A 24901-nucleotide genomic window follows, 5' to 3' on the forward strand; every position below is an offset into this window, starting at 1 on the left:
GGTGTAGAGGAGACAATGGCACAAATGTCCAGAAGCAGCTTCTCAAATTACTCTAATGTGATGGGGAGCTATGAGTTGCTGAGAAACTGATTAAAAACTCCCTCCTTAAAAAATTCATGTTTATACAAAACTTTACTTTCAGGGGATTCACAGATACCTTTTTAGACATGCATGGATCCCAGACAAAGAATCTGTAATAAAGGACCTAGCATTTATAGTTCACTATCATTTATGGAAATGACATTATATAAATGTTAAATATCTCTAGGAGACACAATACACTAATAACAGCAGTTGTCTGTAGGGAAAGTACTAGATTTTTTTCCACAGCCTTTCCATAACCAATGGTGACTTCGTATGGCTGAGATTGTAGGTAATGTTCCCCATCTATTCCCAAAAAACAAATGGTAAAAACACAAAGACAAACTTAACCTGTGGAAAAGGGTTGGAAGGAGAAAAAACCCTGAGCCTATGATTGCTGTTAAGGCAGTAAGTGTATAATAAATGTAAGCCACGAGGGGTATATCCAGAGTCATCAGTCCCATAATATTAAAATACTCAAAAATGAACAAAAGAAAAGAAAGACCACTTCAAAATTGCATCAGTCAAGAAAGAGATCAGACCTATTACATAGGTCACCAGGAAGGACTCAGGAAGTACCTACCTCATCAGGGGTGTCTTTTGCATCTGGTTGTGTGGCAGCTGCCCGCCGGGCGAGATTTCCAGCACGAATGTTGCTAAGATTGATCTGCCTCTCAGGAGGAGGCCCACCACGGGGCTGACCTCGGACAATGATGGCACACCCTGAGAGAACCTAATCAGGAGGAAAAAAAGAGAAAATTAGTGACATGAAGACAATATCATCACAATGTAGGTTGTTTACTAACATATCTTGGTACCCCAGAGTCCCTTAAAAATTTGTTGAATGACTAAGTGAACAGAATTGCCTTTCATTTTATAAGAGAAATACATACCCAAAGCCTTAGGCCAGATTCAGAAATGATGGACCAGAAAATATAAGTAGGAATTAAACAAACAATAGAAAAGTCATAAAATAAATAGACTGGGATGAAAAGGCATGTGAGATACAGAGGTTAATGGCCTTTGTAATTTCATCCCAGGAAGCACCAACACCTGTGCTCTTTCCAATTATTAAGAATTTAGTACCCCCATCCACACTTTCCATTCTAGGATAGTGACAGACTTAAGAAAGGAGGAAGCTGAAGGGAAAAGCCCCTACACACCATCCAGAAGGAACTGAGCATGCCCGAGATCAAGTGAGAAATACAGAAGAACCATAACCTAGAAAGCTCAAGCCCTGATTAGAACAGAAGATTGTTAACAAGCACCTTAAGGATCCCAAGGGTAGCAGTTCTTTTCATCTCTCTGATAAAGGGGGCCAGGCATAGAACTCATTTGCAACTATGAAAAAGGCTCTGAACTTCCTTGGCATTTAGATTTAAAATCTTTCCAAGGCAAAAGAAGGGAGGATTTCAAGTGAGAGTTGGGAACGGACAGGGAGAAAAAACAACTCAAGCTATTCAAATTGCTTTTGTTCAGAGAGGCACATTATAAGGAACAGATGGGCTCAAGCACTAGCATCACTTAGATCAGAAACACTAAATTCCAAGCTTCACAACAAGCAATAGCTGCTGAAAGGCTAGCAGATAAAAGGTTGGGGTGTTCTGTCAACAGAGAACAGCACTCAGACGAGACCAGGGAGTTCTCTGTAAAGGAACCACCCTTGTGAGGGAAGCAGAACCAAAAGGAATATGAGGGGAAGCCCCATACACACTAGTATGACATTTCTCCCTCTCCTCTCCACCTTAAGTAATGCTTTAAATTGTGAAATATTAACACAAATTCAGATGTACGTTTAAACATACCTGTTGGAGAGTAAGAGAAGTAAACAACTGAGTAAACACTACTCAAGTTAAAAACTAGAACACTGGCCAAACCTTGGATTACTTCTGTACCTCTCCTGACTCAGAGTACCTTCTGATACCCACTGACCACTGTGATAATCCCTCCCTTGCTTTTCTGCAGTTCTGTACATCCATTTATGTTTACATCCCTAAGCAATAAGGCTTTATATTTTTCTGTTTCTGAACTCTATACTAACTGACTTTACTGCAGATACCCACCAACAACTTGCTTCTTTTGCTCATTCCATTTAGTGAAATTCATCCATGATGATGTGAAACACTATTCATTTCATGGCCATATAGTATTTCATTATATGAATATAGCACAACTCATTTATCCACTCCACTACCTTTTCATAGGAACTATTATCACACAAACGTGCATATTCTTATTTTTAAAAACTAGTGTTCTGATTAATGTCTCCATATCTCCAATGACTTAAGGACACAGACCTTGACCTAAATTATTCTTCTGGCTACACATACCATGGGAGAGAGAGAGAAAGAGAGAGAGTTCCTAATTGTTATGAATGAGACATGTTCTTCTTCACTTTTATCCTTTCAGACCAGTGTTATCAAACAACCTTCCTAAGAGCCTATCCTGAGAACCCATGCCTTGGGCATCATCCCAGGGAAATGAGATTTTAAAAGATACGTAGTCAAACAAATCAATGCCAGGAAAGACCAGGTATGGTAGAGTAGATGGTACCTGAAGTTCCTAAATGAAACAAATCAAGGAAGGGAGAGAGTTTGGATCTGACTTATCTATCCTTCCTCACAAGTGGCAGAAACAGAATCACAAGGACAGTACACCATAGAATATATACACTTTAAATCATTCATGCATACATTCCAAATAGAGCTAGGGAGAGCCATGCTACATATACCATACAAACCAGATCACATCTCCAATGTCTGCTCCTTAATTCTAAAATTCAAGTTTTCACAGAAATAAAACACTCCAGGAGACCTAGCACCCCTTGGTAAAGCTCAGATGGAAGAACCCATTTACAAGAGAACTCATCTTGGCTAGTCACAGTAAACTCTGATGAGCAAGCACTGACCCAGCCCAGGAAAGAGCTTTGTTTCTCAAGTCTGACAAAGGCTACTGAAAAATCTCAAAAACAGAGTAACTAGTGAGAAGAACTCCATTTCACCCTAAAACATTAGAAAGGTGTTGTTGCCTCTAATGCCTCTAATGGTCTTCCCCTATCAAAGGTTCTCCACCAAATAAAACCAAGAGAAAATACCTTCCAAGGGAAAAGCAATACTTAAAACATCTAAGCAAAATATGAAAAATATCAAGGGTCTACAAATCAATTTATATTTCATAGACATCAAGTCAGTTTTCCTCTCTGAAAACCTGAATCTAAGCTGATTACTTTCCTAAGTTTAGTCATTCAATTATTTATTCATTTATTAGCTCAATACATACTTATTGTGTGCCTACTATGTGCAGGACACTGTTCTAATCAAATTTCATATTGCAGCAACACAAAAAGACAACAATTTCTGCTCTTGGGGTGCTGATACTCTAGTGAGGAGACAGTAAACATCAAAAGCAAGTAAAACATGCTTTATCAGAATTTTAATTTGAGAATAGTGTTAAGATTGAGAAATTGTCATGGAAAATTGATCTGCCAAAGCAGTATACCGACTGATTCATGTTGCAAACTTTCATGGATACAGTAATTATCCTTAATTGCTAATTTATGGGCATAGAAAACAAGTCATATGGTTTCTGCTTTATCTAATTATATTAGTAAAATGACATATTCTAGAAAAATGATCTTAGAACTACCTGATAAAACAGAAAGCTTATGAAACCAGCTGTCACAATGAGTCAGTTTGACTGAGTTATAGATTAGACATTTCTCATCTCTGCCAATAAAGGTTGCAGAGAGACGTGGTGTCATTCAAAGGACCTGGCTTCAGGGCACGAGTCAGACAGTTATAAAGGCTGAAACAAGGCAGCTGAGAAGAAAAATAGGGAGTCAAACTGTTCAGAACCACTCACAGGTTTACTGGGAAATTTACCTATAGTGAAACACTATCTGGACAGCTACTAAAATGTTGCCCAGCAACAGAAACAGCACATTAAATCTTCACTAGACTCTGATAAAGAATTTGGTGTGTTTAACTCTTTAACTCCCAGATCATTGACAGAAGGCAGAAAACATGGAACATAAAAACCTAGTCTCACTATACTTATACAAAGAAAGTAACAGTACATAAATTCTTAAGTGTATTAATAGAGCCAGCATCTTTTCCAGTCCAAGAGCAAAAATTATTTTGACCTGAGCCTGGCATCTTATTAGCTCTACAAAGGACTAGCTTCACAGGTATATGACAACAGTAACAACTGCTAATATGAAGAGCAAATATAAAGCATGAGATCAGACACCTAATGACAAATACTACAAAAGAAACACAAACACAAAATCCACACATGTGAGGTCAATTGATTTTCAATGTAAGTGCCCAAGATAATTTAAATGGGAAGGAATAATTGTTTTAACAAAAAGGTGTCAAGATAATTAGATATCCACATGAAAAAGAATGCAGTTTGACCTCTATCTTACTATTTACAAAAGGTAATACATAAAGGATTAGCGCTAAATGTAAGAGTTAATATACATGTAAATTTTCATGACCTTGCATTAGATGAGAGTTTCTCAGACATGACATCAAAACACAAGCAACAAACAAAAAAGATAAATTGGGTTGCATCAAAATTAAAGCCACTGTGCTTCAATGAAAACTCATCAAGAAAGTGAAAAACACAGCTAGGGACGCGGCTCAGTGGTGCAGCACTTGCCCAACCCGGCCAGGCCCTGGGTTCTACCCCAAGCACTGCCCTCGCCCCTCCCCCCAAAAAGTGACACACAATACTTGCAAAGAATATAACTGATAAAAAACTCAACAATAAAAAAAAACAAATAACCCAACTGAAAATGTGCAGAAGATTTGAATAGACACATTGACATTTATCCAAAGACACACAAATGACCAATAAGCACATGAAGACATTCAACATCATTATTCGTCAGGGAAATACAAATCAAAACCACAATGATAAACCACACACAGCCACTAGGAAAGTTATAATCAATAGGACAAGACAAGGAAAAAAAATTTTAAATAAATTAAAAAAAAAAAAAAAAAGACAAGACAGCTCGGTACCTTTGTGTATGTCTATAGACCCAAATTCTTGGAAGGATGAGTCAGGAGAATCACTTGAGCCCAGTAGGACAATACCAGTGAGAATCATCTTCAAATAACAGCAACAACAAAAAGAAGACAGACAATAAGAAATACTGGCAAGGAGACCAGGTGCTATGAATAAAGCCTGTAATTGTAACTACTTGGGAGGCAGCCTCAGGAGAATCGAGGTTCAAGGCCAGCCTGGACTTTTGCAAGACACCATCTCAACCAAAGCTGGATGTGACGGCATATGCTCCGGTCATCCCAGCTACACAGGAAGCATAAATAGAACCTTCGTCCAGGTCAGCCTAGGAATATGGCAAGATCCTATCTCAAAAATAACCAAATGAAAAAGGGATGGGGGCATGGCTCCAGTGGTAGAGAATCTGCCTTAAAAGCATGAGGCCCTGAGTTCAAACCCCAGTACCATCAAAAAAAAAAGGTAACTGCAACATTATTCATACTAGCAAAAAAACATCGTAACAACTCCAATGTTCATCCACTGATGAGTATGTCGTGTATCTATACAATAGGAGTATTAGTCAGAATTTTTCAAAAGAGTCAGTCAAGTACTGACTGACTCTGTAACATGGATAAACTTTGAAAATACTATGCTAAGTCAAAGAGGGAAGACACAAAAGTCCATGTACTAAATGATTCCATTTATACAAAATGTCCAGTATAGGTAATCCATAGATGCTCAAAGAAGATGTGTCTTCTAGGGACTGAGGGGAAGAGAAATAGGGAGTGATTGCTAAACAGTTTCTTTTGGAATGATGATTATTTTCAAAATTAGAATGTGGGGATAGTTGTGTGAATATAGTAAAAACTACTGAATCGCATGCTATGTTAATAATATCTCAAAAAAATTTTAAAAGCCCAGTACAGAAGTACAAAAACATGAAGACATAAAATACATAGCTTGCTACAGAAATTTCCATATTCTGCAGGAGGACTACATGGTTAGCTAAACAACATTAACGCAAAACAACTTTTGTAAAGACATCTAGGCTTGGGGTATAGTTCAATGATAGAGCACTTGTCTAGTGCACCAAGAACGTGGGTTTGATCCCTAGCACAAAAAAATAAACATAAATTCTAAAATGCAGCTACCTGAAAACCAAAAGTCAGGCCTGGTGACTCACTACAGAAAGGGCTATAGTGTTACCCTTCAAGTCTTCTAGAACTAAGGAGATGGGGAATCACAGGAAGGAGACCAAACTTTAGTAAACCGACTAAACTTTTAAAAAGATGAAAATGGCCAGAAACAATAGTTTGTTTTTTTTTTCTCAGAAACAATAAGCCAAGTATTCAATGTGTCACATAGAAAGGAGAACCAGGAGTCATGGGGCTGGAAGGTCCACAGTACCATGTGGATGCTTTCAACTACCGCAGCTCAATGTGCAGGGGTTCCAGGTCAGAGTGGCAAAGCAGTAGGCCAGGGACTCTCCCCTGGATCAGGGATTTTCTACTCTTTACCATCAAGAGATGGAAAAGGAGTTGCTATACAAAGGGGAGGCAAGGTTTGGGAGTAGTCAACACATTTTAACGAAGCAAAAACATCTAAAGAAACTGACTAAACACAAAAATAGCTGAAGAAAAACTAAGTTGGGAAATTTCCAGAAAGTGTATCAAGAAAAAGCTTCCTTGCCACCAGAGCTGTTGCCTCCACAGGAAGACTCATCTCTTAAAAATTAAAAAGTCATTTAGACAAAGCAAGCAATTCCAGAAGAACATGAGCTTTGTGGTCTGGGAGGTCTTTCCCAGAACACTGGCCAAAATACAACACTTTTCCCCTTTCTTCCTTTCTCACTTTCTTTGGCAAGAGCAAGAGGCAAACCTAATTTAGAGGGCCCAATATTCAAAGCCAATCAACTGGAAGCCAAGTCCTCATGGCACTGCTGTTTCACTGGCTCCCAAGACAACTGTATCACAAATTGGCCTTCAATTTGCAAAACTGGGGATTTTAAATCTCAGGAGGATCATCTACAGAGAAAGATCAGATAAAGACCTTTCTGGATCTTTTTATTTTGCAACTGGAAATTCTGAAAACAAGACAGGCACAGACTTTCGCCTAAAATAACAAGGTATTGATGGTAGACAAGGACTACAACTGAGTCCCCAATTATGATAGTCTACTATGCCTCATGTAGAAACAAACATACAAAAGAGCTTATTTCTGTTAAAATGGCATCTGAGATTACCTATGGATTAAATCTTTTTATCAATTCAAAATCTCCACTTAAATGTGCCAGCACAGCAGGTGTCAGAGACCAAATCACTAAGCAAAGATTCCCTGAGCTGGCTGTTCTAAATCAAACCAACATTTACCAAACATTACCATCTGCAAAGGAAGGACAGACTTAAAGTCCAATATTTAAAGAGAGACCCAAAGGAAGAAAACTTCACAATGATAAAAAGTAGCCCTGGCAAACTATGTGTGACCCACTGGCCTAATCAACCTGCCACCTGTTTTTGTAGAGTCCACAAGCCAAATGAGGTTGTCACATTGTTAAACAGGTTGGGGGAAAAAAAAATCAAAAGAATAGTATGTAGCATGCAAAGAGTACGAAATTCAGATTTCAGTGTCAATAAATAAGGTTTTATTGGAAGAAACCAAGTTCACTTTTTTGCATATTGTCTACAGCTACTTTCACACTAGAATGGCAGAGTTGGATAGCTGTGTAGCAAAGTCTGAAGTATTTACTACCTGGCCCTTTACTGAATAAATTTGCCAACCTCTCATATAAAGCTCTATGACAAGGGAGTAAAATCAAAACTAGTTTTACAGTAGTCCAAATACCAAGTGTTCAGCAAAAATAAATTCTGAACCTCTTTAAGTTATTCCACTGCTCATTTTTGTAATCAGAGAAGGAACAACAGTATAGGCCAGTAAGAATTTAGTCGGGAGATGGGGGAGGGATAGCAAATGGCTCAAATACTTGCCTAGCAAGCATGAGGCCATGAGTTCATTCTCTAGTACCACGAAAAAAAAAAAAAAAATAGTTTCAGAATCAAATCATTGTCAGCAAAGACCTTTGAAAGTTTCTTAATTGTTCCTAATACCGCAAATAAATCTATAATACCTGTGTTATTATGAAACCTAAACAAGAGAATAAAGCACGTACACAGGTAAAGGGAGGAGAATCACAAGTTTGAGCCAAGCCCAATGAAACATTAAACAAGAGCCAACAGTCAACTATCTTAAAGTATGTCTGAAGCAAAGACTGGAGGAGTACAAACAACAGAAAAAGATGGGCATTTCCTTTGAGATATTAAAGTAAATATCAAAACCATGGAAATGCCACCGCTACTGAATTCAATCAGAATTACAGGTAACCTGTGATGTAGTTCTCCTCATTTATGAGCCAAGATATCCATTCTCTAGTAAAGTGGAGAGCCTATATCAGAATCTCTGTCTTCAGAGGTTATAATAACTATGGCCTCTTAAATTCATACTGTACTGATCTTTACTCTTGACAAAGGGTTTTGGCAAACATAGACTCAGATGGTATGGCCAAGTGGAACAACCATGACCTTTAAAAAGATTTAAGACAGCCCTGAATGTGAAAACCACCTTGAACACTGTGATAGCCTCTTTCTACAAACGAAGATAACACTACCATCTTCTCAGAGTTGTTGGATTATTAAATAAAATGTATGACCACTACATTTTGAATAGGAATTGTCTCCTCTGAACACTCATAGAGAAATTTAATCTTTATTGTAAGGTATTAAGAGAATGAGGCACCAGGCATGTGGAGGTACATACCTATATTGCCAGCACGTGGGAAGTGGAGGCAGGAAAACTGCAAGATTGAGGCCAGCCTAGGCTACATAGAGAGTTCTAGGCCACAAAGGGATGAGACACCATCTCAAAAAAAAAATGGTGAGAAGCTTGGAGGAAGGTGGGTTGTAGCTCAGGGTAGAGAAATGTGCTTGACATGCATGAGGCCCTAGGTTCAATTCCCAAAGCCATAGTAACACAACTATGGTTTTAGAGGTACAGGCCTTGGGAGGCGATTAGGATTAGATAAAAACACCAGAGCAGAACTCCTATGATTGAATACTGGTGGCTTTAAAAACAGAGGGAGAGACAAGGGCACAGATAGATGGAGATGGACACAGATAGATGGAGATGGACACACACACTCACAAAATCACCAGAGCAGAACTCCCATGATTGAATACTGGTGGCTTTATAAACAGGGAGAGGCAAGGGCACAGACAGATGGAGACAGACACACACACACAAACACACCAGCATACAGCCCTCCCTAGCCAGGGTCATTTTATGGCCTGTGCAGTATCAGGGCTCTGCCACACAAGAAGACCAGCACCAGATACAGCCCCCAGATACATCCCTTTATGGTCCAGAACCATAAAGCAAAATAAGCCTCTTTTCTTTTAACTTTCCCAGCCTCTAGTATTTGCTATTAGCAACAGAAAACGGACTGACTAATAAGGTGGCTGCCTGAAATCCAATAAATAACTTAATAATGATAATGGTACATAGCTCGCTCTTGTCTTCTTTCCAACATGCTACGTCTCTTTTTTCTCACAATGCTCCAAGAAAGCAGGGAAGGCACCTTTACCCCATTTACAGATGAGGAAATCATGGCACAGTAAGATGATGATGTCAGGACTAGAACACAGGATTTCTCAGTGCTCTCTCCAATTAACTCTAAATACTTGATATATGATGAGAAGGAACCAACTCAAACTTCTGGAAACCAGCAGCAGGACTATCTATCTCCAGGAAGATGGTGCTCAGCACAGCCAAGCCGCTAACAACCTTCCACAGCGCTCTGCTATTGCCAAGGACCCAGAAGATCAAGACCTATTACTCAGAAATAAGAGAGAGAGGATCTTGGGAAGGAGCTAGTCATATACAGCAGACCTGGGTACAATGTCAGTTCAGAAAAATCCATTCCAGTTGCCAAAAGAAAATTTTTCAGAGTACACAATAGTCATGTTGTTATCTCACCAAAGAAAGAACCAAAAAAAAAACTGACTTCACAACATAAAAAGAATTATCACAGAGAGGACTTTGACCCTTCTAACAATGGTCAGGGCCCTGAAGAGTTGTAATCTGAGAAGATAAAGTGTAAAGAAAGACTAAGACATCAAACCAAACTGCACTGTAAGATTAAAAGCTGTATACTATTTTCTTGGACAATGATAGTATCAAGTCTAAGAAACCACAAGTCAGTATGTGTATGTGTGTTTGTGTGTGTATACCCATACCACTGAGATTTAATTCTGAATACCAATGAGAACCTAGATCTAACTGCACTCATAACTCTTAAATTTAACATCCTGATAGGAAAAAGGAATCAAACACATACTATAGGGGTGAAAAAATGTGTTAATTAGGGGGGAAATGAAGGGTTGGGCTTTTTTTATATACACTAAATAAACCACACAAGTAGAAGTAAGGCAGAGAATAGAACTCAGGGTCTGGGTTCAATTCCTAGCACCACTAAAAATAAACAACAAAAAAACCCCACTCCTCATCCATCAGAAAATTTGAAATAATTTTTAAAGTATTTCTCATTTCAATTATAGACAAACAGAAAAGCACAAAGAATTTGGAGGAAAAAAATAAACCCAGTTAAAGCTTTCCAAAAAGTTTAAAAAAGAAAGTTGGGACTATTTCAAAGAAAAAAGCAGAGAAGCAAAGCTTTTATTTAATTTTACTTTTTTCCTCCAAAAACAATGAAGATCCTATTTTTCTGCCAGGATTCTAGGCAGCCCATCATTTTGTTTTGGGTTTTTTATAGTGGGACTGAGGTTTGAACTCAGGGCTTCATGCATACGAAGCAGGCACTCTATGGATTGAACCACATCGCCAGCCCATTTTGCTCTGCTAATTTTGAAGATGGAGTACCGATGGCCTCAAACCCATGTTTGTCCTGACCTAATCTCAGCCTCCCAAGTAATTAGGATTATAGGAGTGAGCCACTAGAGCCTGGCACAGGGAGCCTATGTTTTAAGGGTGAACATTTCCCCAGCCAAATCATCTTATGGCATCAAAAAACCCTTTCTGGGGCATAGTTCAGTGGTTCAGCTCATGCTTAGCATGCATAAGGCCCTGGGTTCGATCCCCAGCACCACCAAAAAAGAAAAAAAATTCATTAAAAAAGGCCCCTTCCTCTTGGTCAGTACTGGATGGTGGAACACTGAGACTGAAGATTCACCCATGTCACTGGAAGCTGAGGATTCAACTAGTGTGAGCAGGAAACTGGTAACCTATGGGAAACTGAGCAAAGCAAGAGACTGAGGATAATAGTCGGGTTTCTCATGATGGAGAGTGGAATTACAAATGCAGAAAGGCAAGAAAAAACCCTGTTGGAATGGAAGTAATGGTAAACCACAGCTTTCTAGTATGTAAATATTAAAATACAGATACATGTTTGTGTGTGCGTCTATATTTCCCAGCCCTATTCACTAAGAGGGTATACAAACCTGATGCCCAGATCTTGGCTTCTAAAAACTCTTCTTTGCTAAAAAGAGCAAAGGCTCCTTAGAGAAACTGCTGTTCCAAGTTTGGGTCAGAGAAAGTACAGCCTGAGCCGGGAACACTTGCTGATCTGAAAGTAAAAAAGTGCTCCACATATCAAAATGATGAAGAAGCCAGCTTAAAAGAGTTCTCATTGGCCAAAATTGAGACACCCTTAAAAAAATAATAGTTAAGACTGTAATCCATTGAATAAACGAATGAATAAATGTGCCAAAGAGTTCTACATTATAATAGAATGACAACTAATAAATGTAGAATAAATGATAGAATTAGAAAATCATTATTTGGCAGTAACCACACTAATAATTAATTCAGGCATGAATTACTGGACTGAAGATGTGGGTCAACTGGTAGAACACTTGCCTCGTAAGTGCAAGTCCCTGAATTAAATCCTAAGTACTAAAGGAAAAAAACAATGTGCTAAAATTGTTGAATGACTATTTGATAATGAACAAGTACTTATATAACATAAAATAACTCACAAAACACTAACTGCATAGTAATTATTAGCTAATGCATAAAAACATTTACTGCTTATTACATGAAATATTTATTATGCTAGGCATGTTAGCTCACCAGCTATTTGGTAGGCATAGATAGGAGGATAATTGTTCAAGGCCAGCACAAGCAAAAAACTTAGCAAGATCTGATCTCAACCATAAAGCTGGGTACGGTGAAGCATGCCTAATGCCTATAATCCCAGCTATGCAGGAGGTATATGTAGAAGGATCACAACCGGAAAGTGGCCTGGACAAAAAGTGAGATCTTACCTGAAAACTAACTGAAGCAAAAAGAGCTAAAGGCACGGCTCAAGTGGTAGAGCATTTGCCTAGCAAGAACAAAGCCCTCACTCAGTTCAATCCCCAATACCACCAGTTTTAGCATATATATGTTAAAATTACTTATATAAAATATTTATTAGCTAAAATTACATTGGAGAAACCTGTCATTATCTTAACCAAGTAATTAAAGTTAGCGGCGCTAGCAGCAAACAGACAGTCAACAGTGTTTGCCTCACAAACATGACGCACTGGAGAGAATATGCATCTTTTTTTTTCTTTCTTTTATTTTATCATTTTTACACTTACTTACATGTGTATACATTGTTTGGGCCACCTCCCCACTCATCCCATCCCCTCCCTTTCTGGGCAGAACCTGTTCCACCCTCTTGTTCTCCAATTTTGTTGAAGAGAAAACATAAGAGACAATAAGAAAGACAGTGTTTTTGCTAGTTTGAGGTAAGGATGGGTATACAGAGAGATTCCTAGCATTGCTTCCATGCACATGTGCATTGCAGCCCACATTGGTTCATCTCAGCCAGACCTCTTCACCACTTCCATTGACCTTCCCATAGTGGCCTCTGCCAGTATAAGATTACTTTTTTCATTCCTCTACAGTGAGCACATCAACCACAATCAAGTTTCAGGTTTCTTTTACTTTCCCTATTCCTCCCGTGATCGTTCTCCCCTTAGTATGTGACACATGTCCAATATTACTGAACAAGCATCATTTATGCGATGTTCCTGCCAAAAACGCATGACTTTAAATCCAATCATAAGGAAGTAAGACAAATCTGTACTGGGTCACTCTATAAAGTAACTGGCCAATAACTTTTGGGAAATGTCAGAGTCAGTCAAGGAAAATTATTCCTAATTGAAGGAAACAAAGAAGACATCTGACTACTACCAGATGATCCTGAACTGGATGCTACACCTACAAAGGACACTGTTACGACACCTGAAGAAACCAGAGGGAAGTCTGTACGCTGGATGTCAGTCAAATATCCATGTTGGTTCTGATCTTAATGGCTCTATAATAGTCATGTGGAAGAGTATCCTTGTTTCTATAATAATACAAGTATTAAAGGGTAGCGAGATGTGTCTGAAAATTACTCAGTTTTGGAAAAAATTATGATACAGAAAATGCTTATTACTCAACTTCTGCATTTGCCAATTTGCCTCTCAATGTAATTTATTCACAACCCCCAAATAAAGTGTCAGCACATCTGCTGTCATTCACAGACATGCACATGCAGAGCAGCAAATACTGGCTTTGCCTGGTGTCCTTGTTCCCTGCAGAAGTCCAACAAAGCAATGCTTTGCTTTCTTGTTTCAGCTCTGACACCACAAGCCAAGTGTTCTTTTCATGGCCTATTTAGTGCCATATCTTTTGCAATTTTGTGCCTTTTGTTGATTTCATTGTTTAAAATGACTCTCAAGTGTATTCCTGACATGTTGTCTAATATTCCTAAGAGCAAGAAAGTTGTTGCATACCTTACAGAGAATATGGCATGGTTCGGGCACGAGTTACAATTGTTATCTGTAAATTCAATGTTAAGGAATCAATAGTATATACTGAATAAGGTGTCTTTACACAGAAGCACATACAAAACAAGGTTATATATTAATTGGTTGGTAAAAAATGTGACCAAAGGGACCAAATCCTATGTTGCCCCTGGCAACAATGGTTCAGTATTCATAAATACTGACTATGCAACAGGTACACAGAGAGGATGGTAAGGCAATTGAGGTCTCTAGGTGAACGGGACACAGGAGTAATTACACTGCTCTTGCAATTGTTCTCAAAGTTTGAAAGTATTTCAAAATAAAAAGTTAAAAAGAAACACATTTTAAGGTGCTAACCATATGACAGTCTGTTTTTAGAGCCTGAATGACAGAACAAACAAATCATTAGAAGTAGACCTCATGGGGGTTCTGAAGCTGTCAGCCTCCCTCTCCACACACACACACCTTCTAAGACACTGAATGCAAATTATAGCTGTGCTACATGGCCCATAACTTTCACTGTGATCCATTTACTGCCTTCATGTTCTTCCAAATAAAATACAATGCTAGACAAAGTCTTCAAGTCAGAGAATTCAAGCCTTTTTTGAGTGCACTAATCAAGACTATTGCCCCAGGGGCTGGTGGAGTGGTTCAAGTGGTAGAGCACCTGCATGGGAAGCGTGAGGCTCTGAGTTCAAACCCCAGTACAGCCAAAAATAAATAAATAAATAAATAAATAAGATTATTACCCAAAGAAGTTCTAGGGCTTTAGGGAGATCCCCTTCCTATGCCAATTATCTGGTGGGGATTTTTTTTAATTACATGAAAGCACAATAGAACTAGGTTGTATAATTAAAAAGCCAGAAATCCCTTAATATCTCAAGACTCTGGAGAAAACTGATCAAGTTTAGAGTTACAGTAACTAAGAACTTTTTGTAAAAGGCAAAAAGTTTGGTCTAAGTCTCCGTTACAATCCCTTTATCCCTGAGAATTGGCCTTTGTTATCAGGAAGGAATCGGACTGTGAAGAACAAGACTGAGTCTTCCACTCTAATCTAGAAGGGAAAAAAGTTTTGGGAAAGGTCAAGAGAAAATTCTGTTAATTTACAACATAATTGTATTTTTTTTCCTTTGGGGTGCCAGGGTAGAACCCAGCTACATATATGGTAGTCAAGCACTCTATCAGTGAACTACATTCCCAACCCCTCATAACTGGATTTTCTTTTCTGTCCCCACACATTTGGCCACCTCTGTAATGTAGGCTATCGAGATCAAAGGAGCAGGGCAATATAGTATTTCCACATGGAGGGACACAAAGAGTTTCTACTACTAATCAACGATAGTTTGAAAGCACACATCAGTTAAATTACATCACTGCAACCACCACTGGTTGAAAGAAAGAGAGAAAAATGATTCAGGTGAACCCCACCACCTTTCAATAGAAGCAAAAGAACAAAAGAAAGCAGAAGTGATGAACATAGAAAACCTCGATGGGAAATTACAGACCAGCCATCACCCAGAGCTTGTTAGAAATGCAGATCTTCACATTCTATTAAGATCTAATGAATCAGAATCTGCATTTTAACAAGATCCCCCAGTGACTGACTGGAATGCTCAATAAAGTTTGAGGAGTATTGTCCAACAACAGTCTGCTTCTATTCCCCATCCCAGTTGCTGGCTCAGAAACCTATGTTCTCCAGCAAATTCAGCTGAAACTCCATTTTCTCAGACCTTCCCAATCCACACAACAAGCGGGACTGCCTTGCTGCTCTACACAATCCCTTACACCACATTCTCCTCCACAGAGCTCATAGCAACATGAAAACACAGTGAAACTGTTTAGTATCAATCTTCCCCTAAACTGCAAACTCTGTAAAGGCAAAGGACCATGTCTATCTTGTTCTGGCCCAGAGCCCAGAACTAGACCAGAAACTAAATTGGTTTTTTGTTGTTGTAGCTGTTTTATTGTTTTGTAATAAATGAATAGTCCTACTGTGTAGCAAGTAGAGTCAGACTCTGGAGAGAGAGGACAAAAACTTAAGACATGCTTGTCCTTAAGCAGCTGATAAGCTTAGAGGATTTCTGCAGAAGCTAACAATAGTCAAATCCTAAGAGCACTGCTACACTCACAGCTGCTTCTGCTATTTCCCTGCCAAATGACAAGTAGCCCAAATGTTCTCTGATGATCACACACCCTCAGCATGACCCACAGGCCAGCAAGTCCTCACCTATTCTCACCTGAATACTCTGTTCCCAGAGGGCAATACCTTGCCCAGTGTTCTCCCTCCGCCCTCTAACACAACTCCAACTTTCTTCAGCATCACTTCATCCTCTCTGAGGAAGTTCATGTTATTTCTGCTAGTCCCTCCAGCCCACTTCCCTCATCAGTCCTCTTATGAGATGTTGAATTTCCCTTGTTACCTCCTTAAAGACTGTCTTATCTAACTCCTTTCTAACCACTCAATTGATTACTTCCTGTGAGCTGTCAAGCCTACTCTATTCACAATAGAAACCACTCCAGTCTATATCCCTGATCACTTTGAAGAATCTTCTAATTAACTGTTCAATATTCAATTGTCTTCCCACTTTCCTCAATCACTTCCTATTCCCCCCAGAGGGATACTTGGTGTCTGAGCAAATGCTATCATCTCTTCTCTGATTATATTCTCCATGATTCTTGTATTTGTTTTTGATTAATAGACAAAAATCTCTTGGTAGATTTACAACCCAAAGCCTACATCCAAATACCACAGTGAAAAAACATAGCTAAATGGTTAAGCTGAGAGCAATATTGCTTCCTTTATCTTTAGAAAAGCAGCTCACAGAGAAATGTAAGTGGATAGGCAAAGAACGCAATGTGAGGGAAGGGAGATGCTCAAAGGAAAAAGCACAAGCAAGCACAGGCTACCATCCATCAAGCCAAATCAGTCTCTGATAGAAGGTTAATACTGTATTTTATATAATGGAATACAATGCAGCCAAAAGCATTCAATTCTACACTGGCTTTGATGTACAGGTCTATTCTAAGCAATGTGTGTGCATATATGTCTTACAGAAGTGTTCCACTGCCTGTCAGTGGGGTTAGAATCCCAAGGAAGTGCCTCTAAGAAGTTTAATGTGAAATATATTTGGTCTTCCTCCCCAGTTCCTGTCACACAGATCCTAGAAACCCTAGAACTTCCCAGTAAGAGTAATTTTTGTTATTTGTGAATTCCTTTGACAACTCCTGAGTTTATGCTTATGAGTTCACTTAGAATAGGGCCCTTAGGTTCCCTGAATATGTGGCCAGTCATCAGAAAGAACAAATGATTTTGAGTGCTGGAACTTTCAGTCCCACTCACTGACCTGAGGGCTGGAGACCAAGGTCTATAAAACAAAAGAGCCAGGCCTGTGTCTCAGGTCTGTAATCCCAACTACTCTGGGTCAGAGATTTGACATCACAGTTCAAGGCCAACCTAGGCAAAAGAGTTAGCAAGACACCATCTCAATAGCAACAGAGTGCCTGCTCTGCAAGTGCAAAGTCCTGAGTTCAAACCCCAGTCTCACCAAAAAAATAAATAAAAAGCCAGGCATGGTGACATGTGCCTGTGATCCCAATTATGTGGGAGGCATAGGTAGGAGAATCATAGTCTGAAGCCAGCCCAAGAAAAACACAAGACCTTAAAATTAAAAACTAATAAAAAACAAAAACAATCAAAAACCCTCAAGATCCAATCTGCAAAATAACTAAAGCAAAACAGGGCAGGGGGCATAGCTCAAGTAGTAGAACACCTACCTAGCAAATGCAAAGCCCTGAGTTCAAACCTCTAGTACTGCCAATTAAAAAAAGAAAATGGACCCCAGTGCTAGTGGCTCACACTTGTAATCTTAACTACTTGGGAGGGTGAGATCAAGAGGACTGCTATTCATGGCCAACCCAGGCATATAGTTCATGAGACCCCTATAAGAAGGGCAAAATGGACTGGATGTGTGGCTCAAGCAGCAGAGCACCTATTTTGCAAGCACAAAACCCCCCTGAGTTTAAAACTCAGTCCCACAAGAAAAAAAAAATTGTGATGAGGTCTTTCCATGTTGTTCAAGCTGTTGGAGGCATGCCCTACCATGCCTATCTACTATAAAGATTCTTGAACAGTAAGATTTGAGGAGCTTCAAGCTTGTGCATATGTAGGTGCTGGGAAGACAGCATGCCCTGAGAGGGCTTCCACGGAAGCTTTCTGCACATCTCACCTGCTCCCTTACATTGCCCTAAGCATCTCATCTGATTGCTTGTTCATCTGTGTCCTTTGTACCATCCTTTTTTTTTTTTTTTGCAGTACTGGGGCCTGAACTCAGAGCCTACACCTTGAGCCACTCCACCAGCCCTTTTTTGTGATGGGTTTTTTTGAGATAAGGTCTCAAAAACTATTTGCCTGTGAAAAACATTTGGCTTTGAACTACGATCCTCCTGATCTCTGCCTCCTGAGTAGCTAGAATTACAGGCATGAGCCACCACCAGCTGTAACATTCGTTTTAATAAACCAATAAATTTAAGTATAGTGTTCCCTAGAAATTGAACTCAGGGGTGGGATTCAGAGAGGATACCCTGATTTTAGCTAGTCAGTCTGAAGTACAGGTCACAGCCTGGGACTTGTGACTAGTATCTGAAGTGGGACTCTCTTATGGAACAGCTATGTGGGACCTGACGGTATTTCCAGGTAGATAAATAAGAATTGGTATCTGCTGGAAGAATGCTTGCAGTCTGGAAAACACTATACACATCTGATGATCACAGAGTGCTTTGTATTAAGTCTAAGAGCAGAGCAAAAGAAAAATGGATTTTTTTCTCCCTTCCACAAAGTACCTGGCTTCAGCCTTCTTTATGGGTTTCAACTAACTGATTTTCTTTTTCTTTTTTTTTTTTTTTTTTTGCTAACATACATTTTGTATATATGCCCACTGTGTTTCAGAACTAATTCTATGTGGATACATACACATACCAAAGATTGAGGATTTACTTCTCTTGAAATTATATGCTGGCACTGCAAGTATAGAGGCAATTCTCCAAAAGACTGGTCACCTTTGGAAACCCATGAAAAAAGTGTTCCCAATGATAAAAGAAATTATGTCTGACTTTGGGGAAACAGAGGTGAAGCAGGGGATAGCCAAGAAGGGTGGAGAAGCCTGGATACCATTCCAGGGTACTGGATAACTGGATCCATATGTCCAGCCCGCCTTCCTTTAACTCTGACTCTCTAACTTTAATGCCCAGAACCAGGAGGGAAGTGCAGCTGTAGATGCCAATCCAGGGAGGTGGAAGCAGCTAACGTCTACAATGCTTGCATGTCTTATTCTTCCCCATCACAGCACTGACATCATTTCATACCTAGGCAAAATGTACTGTTATAAAATATCCAGTCATAACCAAGTGATTAAAAGGAAGCAGGGAGCTTTATAACAGATACAGCTAAATGAAAGCATATCTGAAATCTTAAAAGTTTGGAGAGAAATGAAAGGTACTGCATTTACTGTTCCTCGGGTTTGTTTCTGTAAAGTCATGTGCGTATTTTTCTTAAAAGTGATGAACTACAATAGAGATGCTAGATTACCAAACATAATACTCAATGTTACTCACAGTGAATCATCTGTAAAGAATATCTAATATTTATTTTGGTTTATATGCAGGATTAACAATAGAACTTGAGGAAGTAAGTCAATTTGTATGTTACCCATGAAAAGTATTAATTTTTCCAACTTATTTCCAAGCTTGCTTGGAAACCGTCCCTATTTGAAATGCTAATAGTCAATTTTAGATGTCAAAAAAAATGAACAAATCACAAACCTACCACAGACATTTCAGACTTTTTTTTTTTTTCGTGGTACTTGGGCTTAAACTCAGGTCCTACACCCTGAGCCACTCCACCAGCCTTTTTTGTAAAGGGTTTTTCAAGATAGGGTTTCTAGAAGTATTTGCCCAGGCTGGCTTTGAACTGCAATCTTCCTGATCTCTGCCTCCTGAATAGCTAGGATTATAGGCATGTGCCACCGACATTTCAAACGTTCATTGCTCAATTAACATACCACCCCGTGATTCTCCTTACCCTTAAAATCCTCAGGAGACTATTGTAAAGTAACACAACCAGCAGTTACAAGAGCTGCTCATTCTTTCCCCACAATGACACTGAGGTTGCAGCCCACCCCATCCTCCATCATAACATGCATATCCACATACTTCCTCTAGAAGTCAGACTATGTGGCCACATTTGGAACCTACCTCAACTGCAAGTGATGCCCATAAAAAAGACTATAGATCCATTTTGTATTAATACATCCACAATAGTCTACCTTTCTATGTTATTGCTAAAGCCCAGTTCTGTGATTCCTCCAATGGGGAAGGGGGGTCAATTCTCTCAATGTATAACAAATTAATTGAATTATTTAACACATAAAGCACAGAAACTTCAAATGGAAGTTTATGGACAGCTCAGACTCATGAGGCATCTTTACTGTATTTAGCTTTGCACCACAACCACTTCAAAAATCCATTTTCTGAGTTCCTTTTCTCAGATAATCAAGTCCTGAGCTTATTATTCTTTCTACATTGCCTTTCAGCTTTTTTAGAGAAGAACTTTCATTAGAGAACCAACGTGGGAACTCCTAAGAATTAAATGGAAACGGAACAGTCGAAGTTAGCAGCCCCTCACTGCCTTCTATATAACGGAAATTATTCCTCTATGCAGAGACAGAAGGACTATGACTAATACAAGTGCAAGAAGGCCTTAACCAGGCTGGGTCTGTGCCCTGCAGAGAGCCCACAGGAGGTCTCAGGAGATTCTAAAGCTCTCACCAGAGAGGCGCTTAACAAGATAACTCAGCTTTTAAGTAATAGAGACATCCTCCTGGTCTCTAGGTTGTGAAAGGGCTCACCTGCCAAGAGCAATAATACAAGTAATTACTGAGCACAGAATAATAGATCTCAGCGGGATTCCAGGTACTAGTCTCCCTCTACCTTGCATTACACACTAGGAGGAATAGAATACACTATTTTTCTCATTAAGAACTGGAACAGTCACTTAATGGGTAAGCAGATAAATTTCACTTGGCACAAGTGTTTTGATTACTGCCCAAAATAAAAATGTTCCTGGTGTTAATGCTGGAATAGAGTTCATAAGGGTGAAAAATACACTAACATCACATTAGTGTATTCCAGAAACTGGAAACAAAAACACTCACACTCATTTCATTCTCCTTTTCTATTACAAACTTCCAGCTCCTCTTAGTTTTAGGCAACATACATATTGAATCCAGATTGCTCACCTCTTGAGTATTCCTACGTGTACTTCACCAGTTCACCTGTCTCTTACTTCATTCGTTTGCCTCTGTGAAGACACCTGTCCCTTTCACCATCTTCCCAGGAAAGACTTTTAAACAAAGTCATCTACAAATATCCCATCCGATTTTTCCAATCCATCCTTCTCCAAGAAAACCATCGGTATGTAAATTCACAAGGTTCTCTGTGCACTATAAAACAAAGTTACTTGCTTCTAGTTCTTAAGGGGCTGACAGTAAAACCTCAATAGCCTGAAGCTTTATCTAGAATCAGACACACAGTCTATATTGCTTACCCCATATAAAAGGCTCTTTCTTCCAGCCATGAGACCCTCCTTCTCTCAGACCATCCTAGTGAGACTCAGAGCCCATCTATCTTCTGTTTATATTGGTGTCTGGGAGCTAGGGCCAGTCCACTGCAAACTCTTTTTCTGGACTTGACTTAGTTACTAACTCCAATTAGCATACATTTTACCACTCAGATAAGGACATCAGGTTATTACTGATAATTACACCAGGGCAACAGGCATGAACCATAACAGTCCTAGGCACACTAGGATGGAAATCACCCTGTCTTTACAATGGTGCTGAGACCAGAAAGGTTCTTACCTACAAAGAATGAATTTTTGCTGACTAACATATTTCCTGGGAGGCTAGCATTTTGGGGAGTTGGCAACAAAGACCAGAAAAGAAATAACTACCTAACTCCCTGTGAAGGAAAGAAAACAGTAAATGTTTTACATTGTAATGAAAATTTTGTGCGAAATGTATCAGTTTCAGTTCTGGTAAGTATTTTTCTTGGGAGGAGAGGAGCACAGGACAAAGAACAAAGCCAAAAGAGAAAATTTTGTCTGTTGTATTTTATCCACATCTATGTCACTGAATACTATACACACAACTACACATTTGCCCATAGTACCTAAATCTGCTCAATCTTTCCTAAATAACAGTTCCCTGGATGAAGTGTCTGAATTCACAAGTTATGCAATTACCAGTTACCATGACGCCAAGGATTCTCAAGTTTTAAAATTCAGACCAAAAAATGACAGACAAGCCCAGATGGTGGCACATGTCTGTAATACCAGCACTCAGGAGGATAGAGTTTGAGAACAGCTTGGGCTAATGAGGCAATTCCCATCTCAAAAAAAAAAAAAAGGACTGACACATTATCCACTGCTTACATTTTTGCCAAAGACATTAGTGAAAACATTCACAAAGGATATTTAACCACCATCACCCAAAAAAAGATAGGAATAATATAATCTCAAAACTAAAGCCAGTCCTTCAAACTGAATAATATCATGAATACTTGCTATGTGTCCTTACTCCTCTTATTTTGCCTCAGTCAGTTCCATTTTCTTCCCACCTGACTCAGGGACTATATGAAACCACTAGATTACTAATACCAGTTAATGGTATTAGAAGCACCAAAAGTGCCAGACACAGGACTGGGCTCTATGCATGCATCTCTCATCCAATCAATAGTGGCCCCATGAGGTGAGTACCGTTGCCCCATTTTACACACAAAGCTAGAACTTTAAGGGATAAAAATTCTTGCCCAAGGTTACACAGATGGGTCACTAATGAAGCTAATGGTTTAAGCTACAGCTAGAAAATCAGTGCTGCCTCAAAATTTATCTTGTTTATTAATAAATATGTGGACTGGTTTAAAAATGAGATGGTTTTATTTAGGTGGTACATGAACCCTCAATGTACCAGCATTTATTAATATTTGCACATACATAATTATTTCCTTTCAATTCTCCTTCAGTCCTTACTATTAAATCAAGGTTTTAGCCAGGCACCGGTGGCTCACACCTGTAATCCTACTATTTAGGAGGCTAAGACTGGGAGGATTGTGGTTAGGGCACAGTCCAGGCAAAAAGTTCACAAGACACCATGTCAACAAAAAAAGCAGGGTGTGTGGTGGTGCATCCCAGAAACAGTGGGCATCGTAAAACAGGACTGCAGTCCAAGCTGGCCTGCGCAAAAAGAACCCTATCTCCAAAATAATCAAAGCAAAAAGGACTGGAGATGTGGCTCAACAGCAGAGCACATGCCTAGCAGGCGTGAAGTCCTGAGTTCAAACCCCAGTATGGCCAAAAAAAAAAAAAAAAAGATTTGGAAGTCTCCGCCAACTGCTAAGCTTCTGTGTTAGAGAATGCGAACTTCCACTCCAAGCTCTTGCAAACCACCATCTAGCAAGTTGTTCTGTTTTCATTGTGTGTGTGTGTGTGTGTGTGTGTAAGTACTTTCTACCTATGGCAAGCAACACTGGTGAGAAAGGTCTTCTTTGATCAGAAGTATAATCTGAGCCCTTTCTTTCATCAGTCTGTCCTTGGGCTTCCCTCTGTCCTGTCATCCTCTGACCAGTTTGAACAAGACTTCTGCTAAATCAGTTCAGCAAAATTCCCTGACTTTTGGTATCTTATCACCCCCACCTGCCTGCAGTAATAATCGAGTCATCCAGTCTTACTAGTAATTTTCCATCCCCTGACCCTAACCTTCCCTGCTCCTTGGTTATAAAACCTCGTTTGTCCTTGCTGGAGTCACACTTGAATCCAATCTCTAAATCTTTCTCTCCCTACTCCAAGACCCCATGAATAAAAGTCTGTCTTACCATCATCAATTCTCATGAAAAATTTCTTTCTTTAATACAGACTTTCTATTTTCACTAATGAAATTAAGTTGCCTTTTAAAATAAAATTGTTTAAAAATTTAAAAATAGTTGTCAAAAAGATTTCCCACAACTCACTAGAAGTACTCTGATATGGTAGAACTGCGGCATCTGCAACCAGAGCAACTAGAGGGAAACCAACAGGAGGGTGGCCTGAGCACTTTCCAGGTCTGAAAAGCTGTGGAACTGACAGATCTGCCTAAAAATGACAGAGTTCTAGGGTGGACATTGTCATGCCCACTACACCTACCACTCCAAGGAAGAAATCCACTGTTTTTCTTCTGTACTCCCCGCCAATACTTCTGATACCAAATGTGTGGGTTTTCCCACCCCAAGAAATTCTCCAGTTCTCTGCAGACAACTGAGTGCCTTCCAATTCAATTCTGACACTGTCCACCTGGAGAAAATAAGATCCCACAAGTCTGTCCCCACTTCAGACGCTCTCTTCTGCTTTGGGCCTCTTCTGACTGACCTGCTATATCCTAGTAGTTCTTACAAACTTCTTCACAGGTTCTCTAATTTGCTAGAACAGCTCCCCAAATGCTGGAAAACACTTTATTTACCAGGTTGCTGGATTTTTATAAAAGGCTACAGCTCAAGAACAGCTAGCTGGAAGAAATTTGTAGAATGAGGTATGGAGGAAGGGATGCAGAGTTTCCATGCCCTCTCCAGGCCATCCTTCCAGAACCTCCACCCATTCACCCACCAACCCAGAAATTCTCCAAACCCTCAATATATCACTTAACAAGAGGAGGGTTCCATTACAGGCACAGTTGATTAATTCATTGGCCACTAGTAGTTAAGCTCAATCTCTAGCCCCTCTTTTCAGCCCTTTTCCTTGGGGCTGAAAATTCTAACACTCTGGCAACCAGCCCCCATCCTGACAGCATTCCCAAGTCATTCATGAACATGAACTGAGGTGTGGCTGGGAGGGACTTGCTACGAGTACAGAAGATGCTCCTTTTACCTTTATCATTCTCAGC

The 24901-nt window shown here is 39.5% G+C and overlaps 1 protein-coding gene across 1 annotated transcript in view; it reads right to left on the minus strand.

Annotated features, from left to right (window-relative positions):
* Snd1 (staphylococcal nuclease and tudor domain containing 1) overlaps positions 1 to 24901 on the minus strand; it is a 436904-nt gene that overhangs the window by 401557 nt on the left and 10446 nt on the right. The window contains exon 2 of the mRNA XM_074063886.1: positions 665 to 814. Within this exon, the coding sequence (XP_073919987.1) occupies positions 665 to 814 (150 nt within the window). The remainder of the gene's footprint in view (positions 1 to 664; positions 815 to 24901) is intronic.

This window comes from Castor canadensis, chromosome 2 (genome assembly GCF_047511655.1).
Source record: "Castor canadensis chromosome 2, mCasCan1.hap1v2, whole genome shotgun sequence".
Classification (NCBI taxonomy): domain Eukaryota; kingdom Metazoa; phylum Chordata; class Mammalia; order Rodentia; family Castoridae; genus Castor; species Castor canadensis.